A 12,161-nucleotide genomic window follows, 5' to 3' on the forward strand; every position below is an offset into this window, starting at 1 on the left:
GTTTTTTTTTTCTTTTCTCTGTATGTCTTATTGTTGTGCCCTAAACAAGTAACGTTTGCACCAATAGTTAACAAATTACCCCGAACACCAAAAAGAGACCAAAAGTCCAAAGCCGATCCAAAGGGTACCCAAGAATGAACTAGGACAGGGAAAATGTCTAAACTGACCCACCACAAGGAATGAAAAAGAACAAAAAAATTAGGGAGATTCACTATTATACCCAATATGGGGGCCCAAATTATAAAAATACCCTATATAAAATGGACTTTAGAAACACACCCAAAGCCCATTTACAACATAACAAAAAAGCTTTTAACTTCTTATAAATTACAAAACTGCCATCAATTTCTTAAAACAAGCTCAATCCCAAAATCTCATAAAAATACCCAAAGCACTCAATAGGGCATCAAAGTAATTTAATAATTAATATTAAATTCAATAAGGCTAGCTATCATTTTTTGGGTTTTTTTTTGGTTTGTTTATAGGAATTCAATTGTGTAGGGTTTATTTATAATATTAGTGCTAGAAATGGGTATATCACTAAATATCTCAAAAAATTATCATAACATATGCATACTACAGTCTTTCCTTTTCTCCCCATGTTTTCTTCCTCTTTTCACACCTATTGAGCCCATTTTCTCCATTGCTGCAGCAAAAGCTTGAAAGAACTTTTGCTTATCTTTTGCCAACGCCTGGACAATAGGCTTGGTTCTTGGGTCCAAAGATAAAGCTTGGTCTGATGCAAGCAAGCCCAACTTAGCCTCTAGGTTCCCATAATAGGCATGGTCAAACACAAACGGTGTAGTGACATCAAATGGTGCAACAATGTCAGCATTTCCACCATAATGTGGGCATGACATTCTTAGGGCCCTCAGGAGTCTCGGGTCGATAACCGGGTCGGGCTGCTTGGATCCCCTGTAGTCATAGAGCCTGCTTACAAAGTTCTGGCAATGAGCAAAGCCGAAGGTATGTGCACCAGAAAGAACAACTAGGTCTTCAAGTGTTAGGCCTTTTGAACTGAAGAGTTTGAGTAGCTGATCCACTGTGAAATTTGCTTGGGGAATATTTGAGGCCACTTTTGAGGCCATTGATATTTTCCCATCCCACCTCCCTTTCTTAACTTGATAGTATGGACCCCCTGCCTGCCCGCCCCCATTGAAATTAAAATTAGAAAAAAAATGTCAATACGCATGTAAAATTAAAAGGGTAATGATTTTGACACTCCCACCCTCTCGCTTTAGTTTCCGGCACAATGTGTGTACATATAAATTATAAAATACTCGATTTGGAGGAGTGCCAGGAGCTAAATTGGGAGTGTCAAAATCATGGCATTACAGGTCCACATTGCAGCATTATAGATTAGAAGGCAAAGGCGGAGAATCTTTGGCACTTACCAAGTGGACATAATCTCTGGCTGAAATTGCAAGTATGTCTGCACAAGACACAACACCAGGACACTTGCTCTCCACAACAGCCTTGGCCTTCCTCACACTTTCAAAGCCTTCTTCTCTCAGGTCCTTGTTATCAGGTGCATCTTTCTCTGCCAACATTTTGTTCCCCTGCTGCTTTGAGCTTATGATTATCGATGCATCACAACCCTTCAATATATTCGAACCCAAAATTGTCAAAAGAGACAGACTGACAAAAATTAATACATTAAAATGCACATGCATGTAGAAAATTTAAACCAAACCAATGTGCATTGTTAGATGGAGTTGTGATTACTTCAACAAAGCAGTCATGGAAGAAAAGGCGAATGGTTGCCGGGCCTGAAACAGGTGATTCTTTGAACTGTTGGGATGTGATGGAGCCGATGAGCTGCTCAACTTGAGGACATGATTTGGCATAGTAATTAACAGAGAGTTGGCGGTTTGGGTGAGTCGTCTTGGTCCTGGTTGTAGCTGAACAAATGACAGTAGTGTTGTACAGAATGAGCAGCAAGAAAATGGACAAAGAAATGGATGTAAAAGAAGAAGAAGAAGAAGAAGAGGTAAGGACAGGCATGTTTTGTAACTTCGGATTATGGTGCAGCTTAGGACAAGGAAAGAACCAATGCCAATAGTGGAGCAGAATATAAAAGTGAAGAAGTTGGGAGAGGAAGTTTGTTTGGGACAAATTACCCTTCGGTTGAAAAATAAAAGAGAAACAGGACCCGTGAAGCCAAGTGAAGTGGAAACACATGAAGGTCTAATTTATAAAAAGCCAAAAAGGAAGCAGCAGAGCAGCCCCTTTGAGGCTTTCAAAGTTATAAAATTACACAAGTGGACTGGCTGTTAGTTATTTATGTCATTTGAATCAAACTAAAAATATATTTATAAGGAGGTCTAGATGCTTAAATGTCACGTTTATAGAGAATCAATCATTCACGGGTATGCCTATTTGTGATCCTCAATCATTCTTGATTGAACAACAAAGTAGCCAATTATTGTCTTACCACCTCTTTTTTCTCTTTTGATTCTGTTTAGATAAGGTAACTTAATCATTTTGTAACAGAAGTGTTATTTGAGGAGGGTGTTTCAATGCGTGATTGGTTTGGAATACCGTCGCAATAGCATCCCGATGTAAGTAAGTTATTCGGGAGAGGACCCTCAACCCCCTGACCATCCAAACCTGATGAATTCTTTTATTGCAGAGCATGCGCAAGGAGGGACCTTATCAGATCATAAACTCTTCTTACATGCATTGCTTTTAAAGCTCTTTGGTCTGATCCATTTGTTTTCATTTACAGTCTGAGAAGTTAAAAGTAGCTTATTCAGTTGCCCATTTATGCTTGTCTCAGGAAGTGTAAGCTTTTTGTTGTGAGTGCAGTAAAAGCTGTGGACCATCTGATGTATGGACCTGAAAAAGAGAAGAGAAAGCAGCCAAAGGCTAAATAAAAAGGTTAAATGAAAGGTGGGAGCCCAGGCCCCCCACCCCTAAAAGCAGATTAATGATGGTAAATTGGGTTTCACATAACAAATGCTTATTAGTTATTATGTTATTGGATAAATATTATTACTTATTTTGTCGAATTGGCAGGAGCCCACAACCTAATGCTTATAATGCTTTGCATATTTTCATTCACTAGGTCCTCTGTTTTGTTTCAGCTTTTTAACAGAAAAATGATTTGCTTGAAACCTGCAGGCTGCAGGCTCTTTTTTTTTTTTTTTCAGGCCAAAAAAGAGACAAAAAATGTGCAGCCTTTGAAGTCAAACTCTAAAACACATCAGTTTTCCAGTGAGGATCTTAAAATAAGGAACATGGTGTGGTGGGTAGCGGCTGCAGAGACTCTGAGTTGCACATCAAGTACAAATTTATATAATCTGTTAAACAGAGGATTAAAAAAATGTGAAGCTTGTGATTTATGGAAGAAGACAATGGCAACTTAGTTATAGCAGCTTTTTTCCTTTGCATTTTTTATATGCCAATGTCACTTTAAAAAAAAGAATAAATAAATATTATTTCTCTAAAGAATAACTTTTCCCATGTCATCTCTTTCTTTCTACTGCTTAAGAGACAAATAACTCTAGCTTATGACCTGCTGGTCCACATGGTTGGTGGTGAGTCCTTATCTATTGCTTAGTTATTTTTATGTTGCAAAATGAGGTGCCTCGCTTTATTTAGGGATGAGACTCATAAGGATTGATTTGGACTTAATTGCAATTAAGTCGAATTTAATGCCACAAATGAGACAAAATGCTATGACGTTATTATTATTCTTTTCTTTTCTTTTTTTAAATCCATCTCTTTGTTTGCTTGTTTGTTTGTTTTTTTTTTGAGAAAAAGAATTCATTCGTAGAACCAAAGACGTACAATGAACGACATGATACAGTGGCCTCGTTGAACCCTTCTTTGGACAACCTCATGGGATAAACCCCAGGGAAGGAAAAAGTATCACACATGTCATGAACTAACAAGAGAGTCTGATTCATGTCACTTTGGACCATTACAATAAAAGAACAAATCAAAAACAAAAAGTAACACATAGACCTTCAACGAGAACCGCAACTATATACCAACACAATAAACTCACATGAGAGGACCGCAGAACATCCCAATCGTCAAATGAAGTCTTTTATGAGCAAAATCATAATCTTTTGACAGCCACACAAATTGTAAGGCATACCATAGAAGAAACCAGGAGAGAACACGCAAGAGGAACACATAAACAACAGTAAAAGGAACCCTGAGAAGCACTCCACTTCAACTCAGAACTGGACAAAGAAAACCTCCTATGACCAAGCATAGTTCTTTGGTCAGCGCAGAGTAGAGAAGAGCACCACATCCCAACAACTACCACTACCGTCGCTTTTGCCGCTGAAACATAGACAAAACATCAGGCACCAGGTATCACAACTCTCTCGAGGAGAGACACAATCCAGCGTCACTACTGTAGCTGTTGTCGAGATAAAGACAACACCAACCACCTAGAACACTGCAAAAACAATCAATAAAACAAAGAGATAAACATATCTAAACTATCTGGGGAGAAGAAGAGGGGATAAGAGGAAGACAAAAGATGAGATAAAAAGAATGGGAGATGAGGAGAGGAAGAGGAAGATGGGCGGTGGCCACCTCCCCCCTTAACTTCCTTGCGGTTGGTTGTTGGCAAAGAGAAAGTGGACTAGAGTGCGGTTAGGATTTTATGTCTAAATCCATCTCAATCTATTGACTTATTTCAGTTTGAGTTTTCACCTTCTTGAATGTTTGAAGTAGAGACTTGACCAATTTGAATAATAAATCATGGTTCTTGAATATCCCTTTCATACAAAAAAGAAATACTCCCAACTAAATATCAAGGTCAACTTGGTCCACACAGGAAGAATCAACCTACGAAATTCAACCATGCCAATAATTGCTTTTGAAAGGTTTAACTTGAAATCTGATAGGAGTGGGCTGGTGTTAAAAGGGAAGAAGAATACAAAACAAATGGTCAGCAATAGGGGCTACAGAACATGTTCATTCAATTTGACCAAAACAAAAAACAAAACAACACGTTCATTCAATAAGACTATAAGAGAAGCAACGTCTACATCCAAGTTTAATGTTGCACCACGGAACCTCCAATCTGAATACGCCAATATGAACAAGGCGTGAAGAAAATGACAATGTTGAAAGCTGAAAAAGATGAGATGCACGGCATGTAGCTTACACAGCCTTACACTGCCTCCAACTCTGATCTGAGAATTGGTTCCTCAAATCACTAAATTGTAAGGTTTAAAATCTGAGGAAAATGAAACTTACATTCTTATTTTTCTCTTAATCTTTCAGACCGAGTCACATTGATTAATCTCCCATTTCACTAGTCTTCTTTCATTGCAGACCTAGTCAAGGATAATTTTCCTGGAAAATACGGCGTTTTCTTTTGCCACACAATCACAATCACAAATTTTACCTGGCATGTCATATATAAACAAGCTATGTGGGAAAGGTTCTGACATCTACGTTACACAATCAAAGTTTCAAAACCCGATGTCTTTTCCTTTCACCAAAGCTAATACAGTCCATAGACTTTGGATCTTGTTTCCTGTGCTCATTATTCTCTCGTATGGTTATGGAGTTGGAGCGCTAAATAGCAGCGATGTCACCAGCGTTGGCGCAATCATTAATTTCAACTCCCGTATTGGGAAAGAACAGAAAGCTGCCATGGAAGTTGCAGCTGAGGACTTCAACAACCGTTCAAAGACTCATAAGCTAATCCTTCATTTTCGAGACTCCGGCAGAGATCCCTTTCGTGCTGCTTCTGCTGGTTAGTAAACACATGATGGTAATTATAACAGTCATCACCATGTAATTAGCTTGAACATAAAGTAGTTATGGAATTTTCTCTTTATTTAAATTTTTGTTGCAGCTGAAGAGCTGATAAAGGAAAAGAAGGTAGAAGCGATAGTTGGCATGGAGACTTGGCAAGAAGCAGCTCAAGTAGCTGATCATGCAGGAAACCAATCTAAAGTTCCAGTGATTTCATTTGCAGCACCAACTATAACCCCGCCCCTAATGCAACGCCGCTGGCCTCATTTGATACGAATGGCAACAGATGCTTCTGCTCAAATGAAATGCATTGCTGATTTAGTTTCTGCCTACCATTGGAAAAGGGTTGTTGTAATATACGAAGACGATGGCTATGGTGGTGCTGTAGGGACGCTAGCTGTTTTATCTGAGGCCCTTCGAGACGTTGGTTCAAAGATTGAGCACCGTTTGATTCTCCCACGAGTTTCTTCTCTGTCTAACCCAAATTGGGTTGAGCTAGAAGAGCTATTGAAGCTTCCCCTCATACAGTCTCGGGTGTTTATTGTTCTTCAGTCATCTTTACCTACAGTTACTCATCTGTTCAGGGTGGCTAAGAAGATGGAACTTGTAGGAAGAGACTCAGCTTGGATAATCACAGAGAGTATTGTTAGTTTGCTTGACTCTCTTGACAGCTCTGATATGTCCACTATGGCAGGCACTTTAGGAACCACGACCTATTATGCCAAAAATACTAATTCTTATGCCAAGTTCCAGAATGAATTCCAAACAAAGTTTTCAGAAGAAGATAACTCCAAGCCAGGAATTTATGCTCTTCGAGCATTCGATACGATGACAATCATTACACAGGCCCTAAGAAGAATGACTAGTAACAGTTCTACTAGTAACCTTCAGGAGCTGTTTAACACATTGTTCAACAACTACACCGGTCTAAGTGGGAAAATGTACTTTAAAGAAGGTGGGGTGCTGTTGTATTCTCCTAAGTTCAGGATCATAAATATTGTGGATGGGAAGACAGACAAAGAATTAATCTCTTGGACACCAGAGGTTGGGTTCTCACCAAGCCTTGTCAACCAAGGCACAAACAGCAGTAATGGTGTTGGCATAATTTGGCCCGGGAACGTAACAAGTGCTCCCAAGGGCTGGGCTATGCCTACTGATGAGAAGAAAATGAGAATTCTGGTTCCAGGTATAACTTCCTTCTACAAATTTGTGAAGGTTGATTGGTCCAGGCAGGACTCAGATGAGAAGAAATTTGATGGTTTCTGCATTGCGCTTTTCAAAATGATAGTTAGTAATTTGAGTTATTCTCTGCCATATGAAATTGAAGCAAGAAATGGCTCCTATGATAGTCTGATAAATCTGGTCCAAGATAAGGTAAGAGCTTTATTTATATATATTTTTATTTTCTAATTAGTCCATTTGCTCCATGCTGAAATTTCATATATACTTTCTGTTGCATTTGATTTGTTTCTGATAGAGAAAATGTATGTTTGTCTTGTTTCATCCAAATACTAATCAACGGAAGACTTATGATGCTGTGGTTGGTGATATAACCGTACTATCGGAACGACTGGAGAAAGTGGATTTCACTCAGCCATATCTGGAGTCTGGTTTATCAATGATTGTTCCAGAAAACTATGAGGAGTCAACATGGTTATTTCTGAAGCCTTTTACTTGGCAAATGTGGGTGGTGACCGGTGGCATTTTGATCTACACAACGTTGATAGTGTGGTTCCTGGAGCGCCCATCCAATCCAGAATTTGGTGGCCCTTTTAAGGATCAAATTCGCACAGCAACTTGGTTCACCTTCTCGTCTTTGTTCTTTGCTCACAGTAAGTAACCAATTTCAGACATTAGTGTAAGCCTAAGTGCCTAACTATGAAAAGGGTTGGTCCAAAATTGTTAGAGAACTAATATAAATCCATGAATTATTCATCTTGCAGGAGAGAAAATCTACAGCAACTTGACTAGAGTAGTTGTTATAGAGTGGCTGTTTGTCGTATTGATCCTAAGCTCAAGCTACACTGCTAATCTGTCCTCAATGCTTACCATCAAAGGAATGAACCCGAATGTAACAGGCATTGAAATGCTGAAGAGAACCAACGCAAAAATTGGTTCTGATGCAGATTCTTTTATCTTGAACTACCTGGAGGTTGTTCTTGGATTCAAAAATAGCAACATCATCGAAGTAGGCCCCCAATACAATGTGGACGACTTCAAGAGCAAACGTATATCTGCTGCCTTTCTTGAACTCCCATATGCAGAAGTGTTCATCAACCAGAACTGCAAGGGGTATACTTCCACTGCACGAAACTACAGATTTGGAGGATTCAGCTTTGTGAGTAGTAATGTGACTACATATGCATAAAAGATGTCATCTTGGTATTCGAATGAATTCGATTTGCAAAACTAATCAAATTGTTTTCATGTTCACCATTCAATACAGGCATTCCAGCAAGGCTCTCCAATAGCCAGGGATTTCACTAAGGCCATTCTAGAGCTATTGGAGAATGGAGAACTGAAGAAACTTCAAACACATTGGCTGACCACACCCGAGGGGGAGTGTTCAAACAATGCAACTTCAAACACACCAGAAAGCTTGAGCCTCAAGAATTTCTCCGGCCTCTTTATAATAACCAGCGTTACTTCCACCCTTTGTTTGCTCCTATCTCTTGTTATCTTGATGAGGAAGTGTCAGCAGCAAGAAGCAGACCAAGGCAATGCAAGTCCAAGTCCAAGTGATGAAAGTCTTTGGAACAGAACTGTTAGAATAGCAGGATTTATTAATCAAAGTCTTAGCATTCCAAAGGGAGCTCCATCTTTTGCTAATGTAGAGGAATGGAGTTCTCCATTAAGGTGGGATTATACCTCCACTTCCAACACTCCTGAGCATCCACAGGCCTTTATGGAGCCAGCACAAATTGAATTCATTCCACAGGAATCTATAGAACTAAGGCAATAGTATATGTATATTAGTGAAAATTAACTCCATACCAGATTTTGTTTTTATTCTTTTATTTTAATTTGGTTTTGATAAATACCCTCAGGCCAGATTTGGCTCTGTCAATTGTATGAAATTAATGTTATATTAACAAAGAGTGCAAGGAGCCAAACAATCTTGTTTACAAAGTATTTTGAAACATTAACAAAGAATTACTAAATTGTTGTGAATAACAATAAAATAAAATTTTTTTTTGGCTTGGTAAAACTTCCGGTTTTTTAACAAATAGTCCCTCGTAACGTTCCTTCATTTTTCCTAATCTTTGGGTTTCTCGTTCGGAAGGTGTTTGATAAAATTCCTGAATGTCCTCCCCCCTCCCTAGTAGCTAGCTTTGCAGCAGCGAGTCACAATCCCAATTACCACCTTACTTCTTCAAACACGCCAGTATTTTCCAAAATGCGAAGAGCCTCAAGGATCATTTCACTACCAGCTTCGAATTTCATCGCCCGTGCTTCTTCTTCTGCTTGCGCTGTAAACAAACACTCCTTCATTACGTTGACTGCGCAACAAAATCATCACAACCTGCACCTGCAATCGTTTCCTGGAGATTTTCTGAAATGGGGTTCGCTTGGTTTCTTTAGGACGTCGAGCTTTGCTACTGGGTTCGCTCCCTTGAAGCCTAAGCCGTTGGGGTCCATTATTGATGTTGAGAGGGTTAAGGATCGCTCAGCCGAGGACATCGCTTCAGCTTGGGACGATGTAAGCCTCAGTTTCTTACTTCTCTACGCCTCTAAATGTACATTTCACTGCGCAAGTTTATCCCTTTGTCATGTTTTGAAATGGGTTTTGGTAGATTGGTTCGATTTTGTTTTGAATTATAAAATTTTTGCAGAAGTTTGTTTCATTTGCTATGTTGGTTGAAGTGGTAAAAGCTGCTTAATACTTGTCACTGTAAGGTCTAATTTTGTTATAGCTTAAGTTTCGCACTTTTGAAGATTTCAAGCTCACACTTTCTGCTAGTTGAGCCAGAGCCTTGTCTCCATCTTGTCCCTTGATTTTGATATGAATCGAATATGTATCAGAAAATGGAAGTTTGCTTTAGTAATGAGCTTTTGTATATTTCTTGATGCTTCCTTCCCTATGACATTTATGTGCCAATTTGAGCTGTCTGCTGCTTGAGGCCTCGGTGTTTTTCGTCCCCAATTTTCATGATCTCCTCAAGAACTAAAATTTACTATTACCATGATCAGAAAGTAAGAATGCTTTCCTTTATTTGTCCACAGCATGTGTATGTATGAGCCTCTTTAACTCCACTGGCCACAGTTTGAAACGTGTTTTGTAAACTGAGGCAAATATTTCTGAACAGCAGATTGAATAAACACCATGTGTAGAAAATTGCATTGCCAGTCTCTCATAACTTTGAATATCTTTTGCCTGAACTGTGCATTTAAACTGAAAATTTGTATCTTTAGCTATTTTGCATGTGGATTTAGGAATGGTCTCGCTTATTGTTTCATTAGTGTGTTACTCAGTGAATTGACTTCCTTCTTGAGACCATACTTATTATTGTCTAGTGTTATTTACTTTTGGGATGGGTTGAGTTTTATCAGTTTCACCTGGGAAGAGGTCATATTGGTGCATCCATGAAAGCAAACCTGTATCACCTGCTGGAGCATAGAGCAGCGGAATGGTAATCTGTTTACGTGACGCTTGTTTTCCGTTGTTTTCTTTCCTCTTTTTGTTATATTAACTTTAAACTTGTCTATCCTGGCAGCCGGTATTTTGTCATTCCCTTGTGGAGAGGAGGTGGTTATATTACAATGTTTGCACAAGGTTTGGTCTCTAGTCGCTTTCTTTTATCACTGTGTGTACTACTCTTTGTAGTTAGTGCATCTTGCATTTACTACTGAACAGTGTAAATTTTGTGTAGAAGCTCAATTGTGGGGTAAACTTGCTTTTCTTAGTTTATGCCAGTAATATGTCAGAGTTATCTATGATCTTCTTTGATTTTTTCAAAGAGCAGGTAAAGGCCAGCTGATGGGACCTCTCAGGATGAGGGGCATTTTGCAATGTTGCAAATCAGTAGAGAATTTTCTCACTAGAGTACAAAACTAAAGAGTCTGAACAAACTTTTCTGACTATAAGAATTAAAAAATTGGATTATGCCCCTTATTGTGTCTAAATGAACTCAATTTTTCATTCAAAACTTTCTTGCAGTGCAGACGCCACACATGCTTTTCACTGGTCTTGAAGATTACAAGGCAAAGGGAACTCAAGCTGCTCCCTACTTCGCTGTAACTTACTATAATGAATTTGCGGAAAGCAAAGACATGGTGCTTATCCGTGGCGATGTCGTAATGCCCAGCAAACTCAGTGACTCAGAGGCAAAATGGCTTCTTGAGACCACCCAATCATTTTATGTGAACGATACGAGGTATAAGCTGGTTGAACGATTCAACAGACAAACACACGATTTTGAGTTCAAGGATGTCTTGCAAGCATTGGAAATACCCAATCTGTGATTTCTCCAACAGAAAGTAATTCATCTTAGTAGCAGCGATAGAAGCTTTGTCAATAATGGAGAATTAGCTTCATTAGTTTTGCAAGGGGGCGTTGTACTTGTGAGAGTGTCATCATCCTACACCATGTTAAATGCACACAGCAAATGAAATGGAGAAGGAGAGAGTCTCATACTCGGTAGCATATTTCATACTGACTTGTGCCCTGAAGTTTCTGAGTGTCCATTTTTCTTTTCTTGTTGACCAATTCTTTGGTGTTATAAAGAGTAAACTTGAGACGATGATGAATTCTTTCATCCCTCTTTTAGATTTAAGTTCTCGTTCGGAGTTGCATGCTCCATTTCTTAATGGGAACCTCTTTGGCAGTATAACTCTCTGTGCTAATTTTGGATCTTCTATTAAGCAGGATCATGATCCAACGTTAATATAATTTCGACTAAAATTTATGTGGTCTAACTCCTCAAGATTCAGAGAAGAAAATAAAATCTGATATTTCGGATCTAGTAAGCTCATCATTTGCATTCTTGAGGATTTAACCATTCCTTGGGATAAAACACACTACTCTGACTCCGTGACCTTCAACCCGAGATTTTCGAGATTTTGAGACCTGGTGTTCGGGACCCTGGTGCCCAAGAATTGGATCAGAAATACCGAAATCGAACACAAAATAGCAATATTTTTAACCCTATATATTGTTATGCATTGAAATTATTGTATCCATCCAGTCTAATTCAATCCCTTAACAACAATGCAATCCCGGATCCTGGCGTCCAAGATAGAATTCGGAATACCAAAATCCAACCAAAAATAGCATTGATTAATTAATCCAACTTTGTAAATTGTAATCATATGTTATGCCAAATGTTAAATGTTATTAAATTTATCTCATCCAATCTAGTGCATTCTTGTTGCAATAATTTGGTAGTCATCATGTAATAAATTGACACGATCGTTTGTGGAATATTTGTTGA

General features: G+C 38.8%; 3 protein-coding genes across 5 annotated transcripts; 2 read left to right on the plus strand and 1 right to left on the minus strand.

Annotated features, from left to right (window-relative positions):
* Positions 1-94: 94 nt before the first annotated feature.
* Positions 95-2,169, minus strand: LOC117625881 (peroxidase 19). The gene is made up of 4 exons (XM_034357471.1): positions 1,726-2,169; positions 1,395-1,598; positions 561-1,142; positions 95-201 (listed from the first exon to the last, which is right to left on the minus strand). The coding sequence occupies exons 1-3, from the start codon at positions 2,002-2,004 to the stop codon at positions 561-563; spliced, it is 1,065 nt and encodes a 354-aa protein (XP_034213362.1). The 5' UTR covers positions 2,005-2,169; the 3' UTR covers positions 95-201.
* Positions 2,170-5,105: 2,936 nt separating this feature from the next.
* Positions 5,106-8,843, plus strand: LOC117626446 (glutamate receptor 2.7-like). Of its 2 annotated transcripts, XM_034358146.1 has the most exons (6): positions 5,106-5,189; positions 5,302-5,728; positions 5,831-7,104; positions 7,256-7,562; positions 7,674-8,068; positions 8,177-8,843. In XM_034358146.1, exons 2-6 carry the CDS (start codon positions 5,380-5,382, stop codon positions 8,690-8,692), a joined length of 2,841 nt encoding a protein of 946 aa, XP_034214037.1. In that variant the 5' UTR covers positions 5,106-5,189; positions 5,302-5,379; the 3' UTR covers positions 8,693-8,843. The 2 variants fall into 2 exon arrangements, with proteins under 2 accessions (XP_034214037.1, XP_034214038.1); XM_034358147.1 differs by lacking the exon at positions 5,106-5,189 and having other exon boundaries at positions 5,673-5,746.
* Positions 8,844-8,972: 129 nt separating this feature from the next.
* On the plus strand, positions 8,973-11,538 carry LOC117624070 (ATP synthase mitochondrial F1 complex assembly factor 1). Of its 2 annotated transcripts, none has more exons than XM_034355195.1 (4): positions 8,973-9,430; positions 10,246-10,361; positions 10,446-10,504; positions 10,889-11,538. In XM_034355195.1, the coding sequence occupies exons 1-4, from the start codon at positions 9,128-9,130 to the stop codon at positions 11,191-11,193; spliced, it is 783 nt and encodes a 260-aa protein (XP_034211086.1). In that variant the 5' UTR covers positions 8,973-9,127; the 3' UTR covers positions 11,194-11,538. The 2 variants fall into 2 exon arrangements, with proteins under 2 accessions (XP_034211086.1, XP_034211087.1); XM_034355196.1 differs by having other exon boundaries at positions 8,974-9,430; positions 10,282-10,361.
* The last annotated feature ends 623 nt before the right edge of the window (positions 11,539-12,161 follow it).

The sequence above is a fragment of the Prunus dulcis genome, chromosome 4 (assembly GCF_902201215.1).
Source record: "Prunus dulcis chromosome 4, ALMONDv2, whole genome shotgun sequence".
Classification (NCBI taxonomy): Eukaryota; Viridiplantae; Streptophyta; class Magnoliopsida; order Rosales; family Rosaceae; genus Prunus; species Prunus dulcis.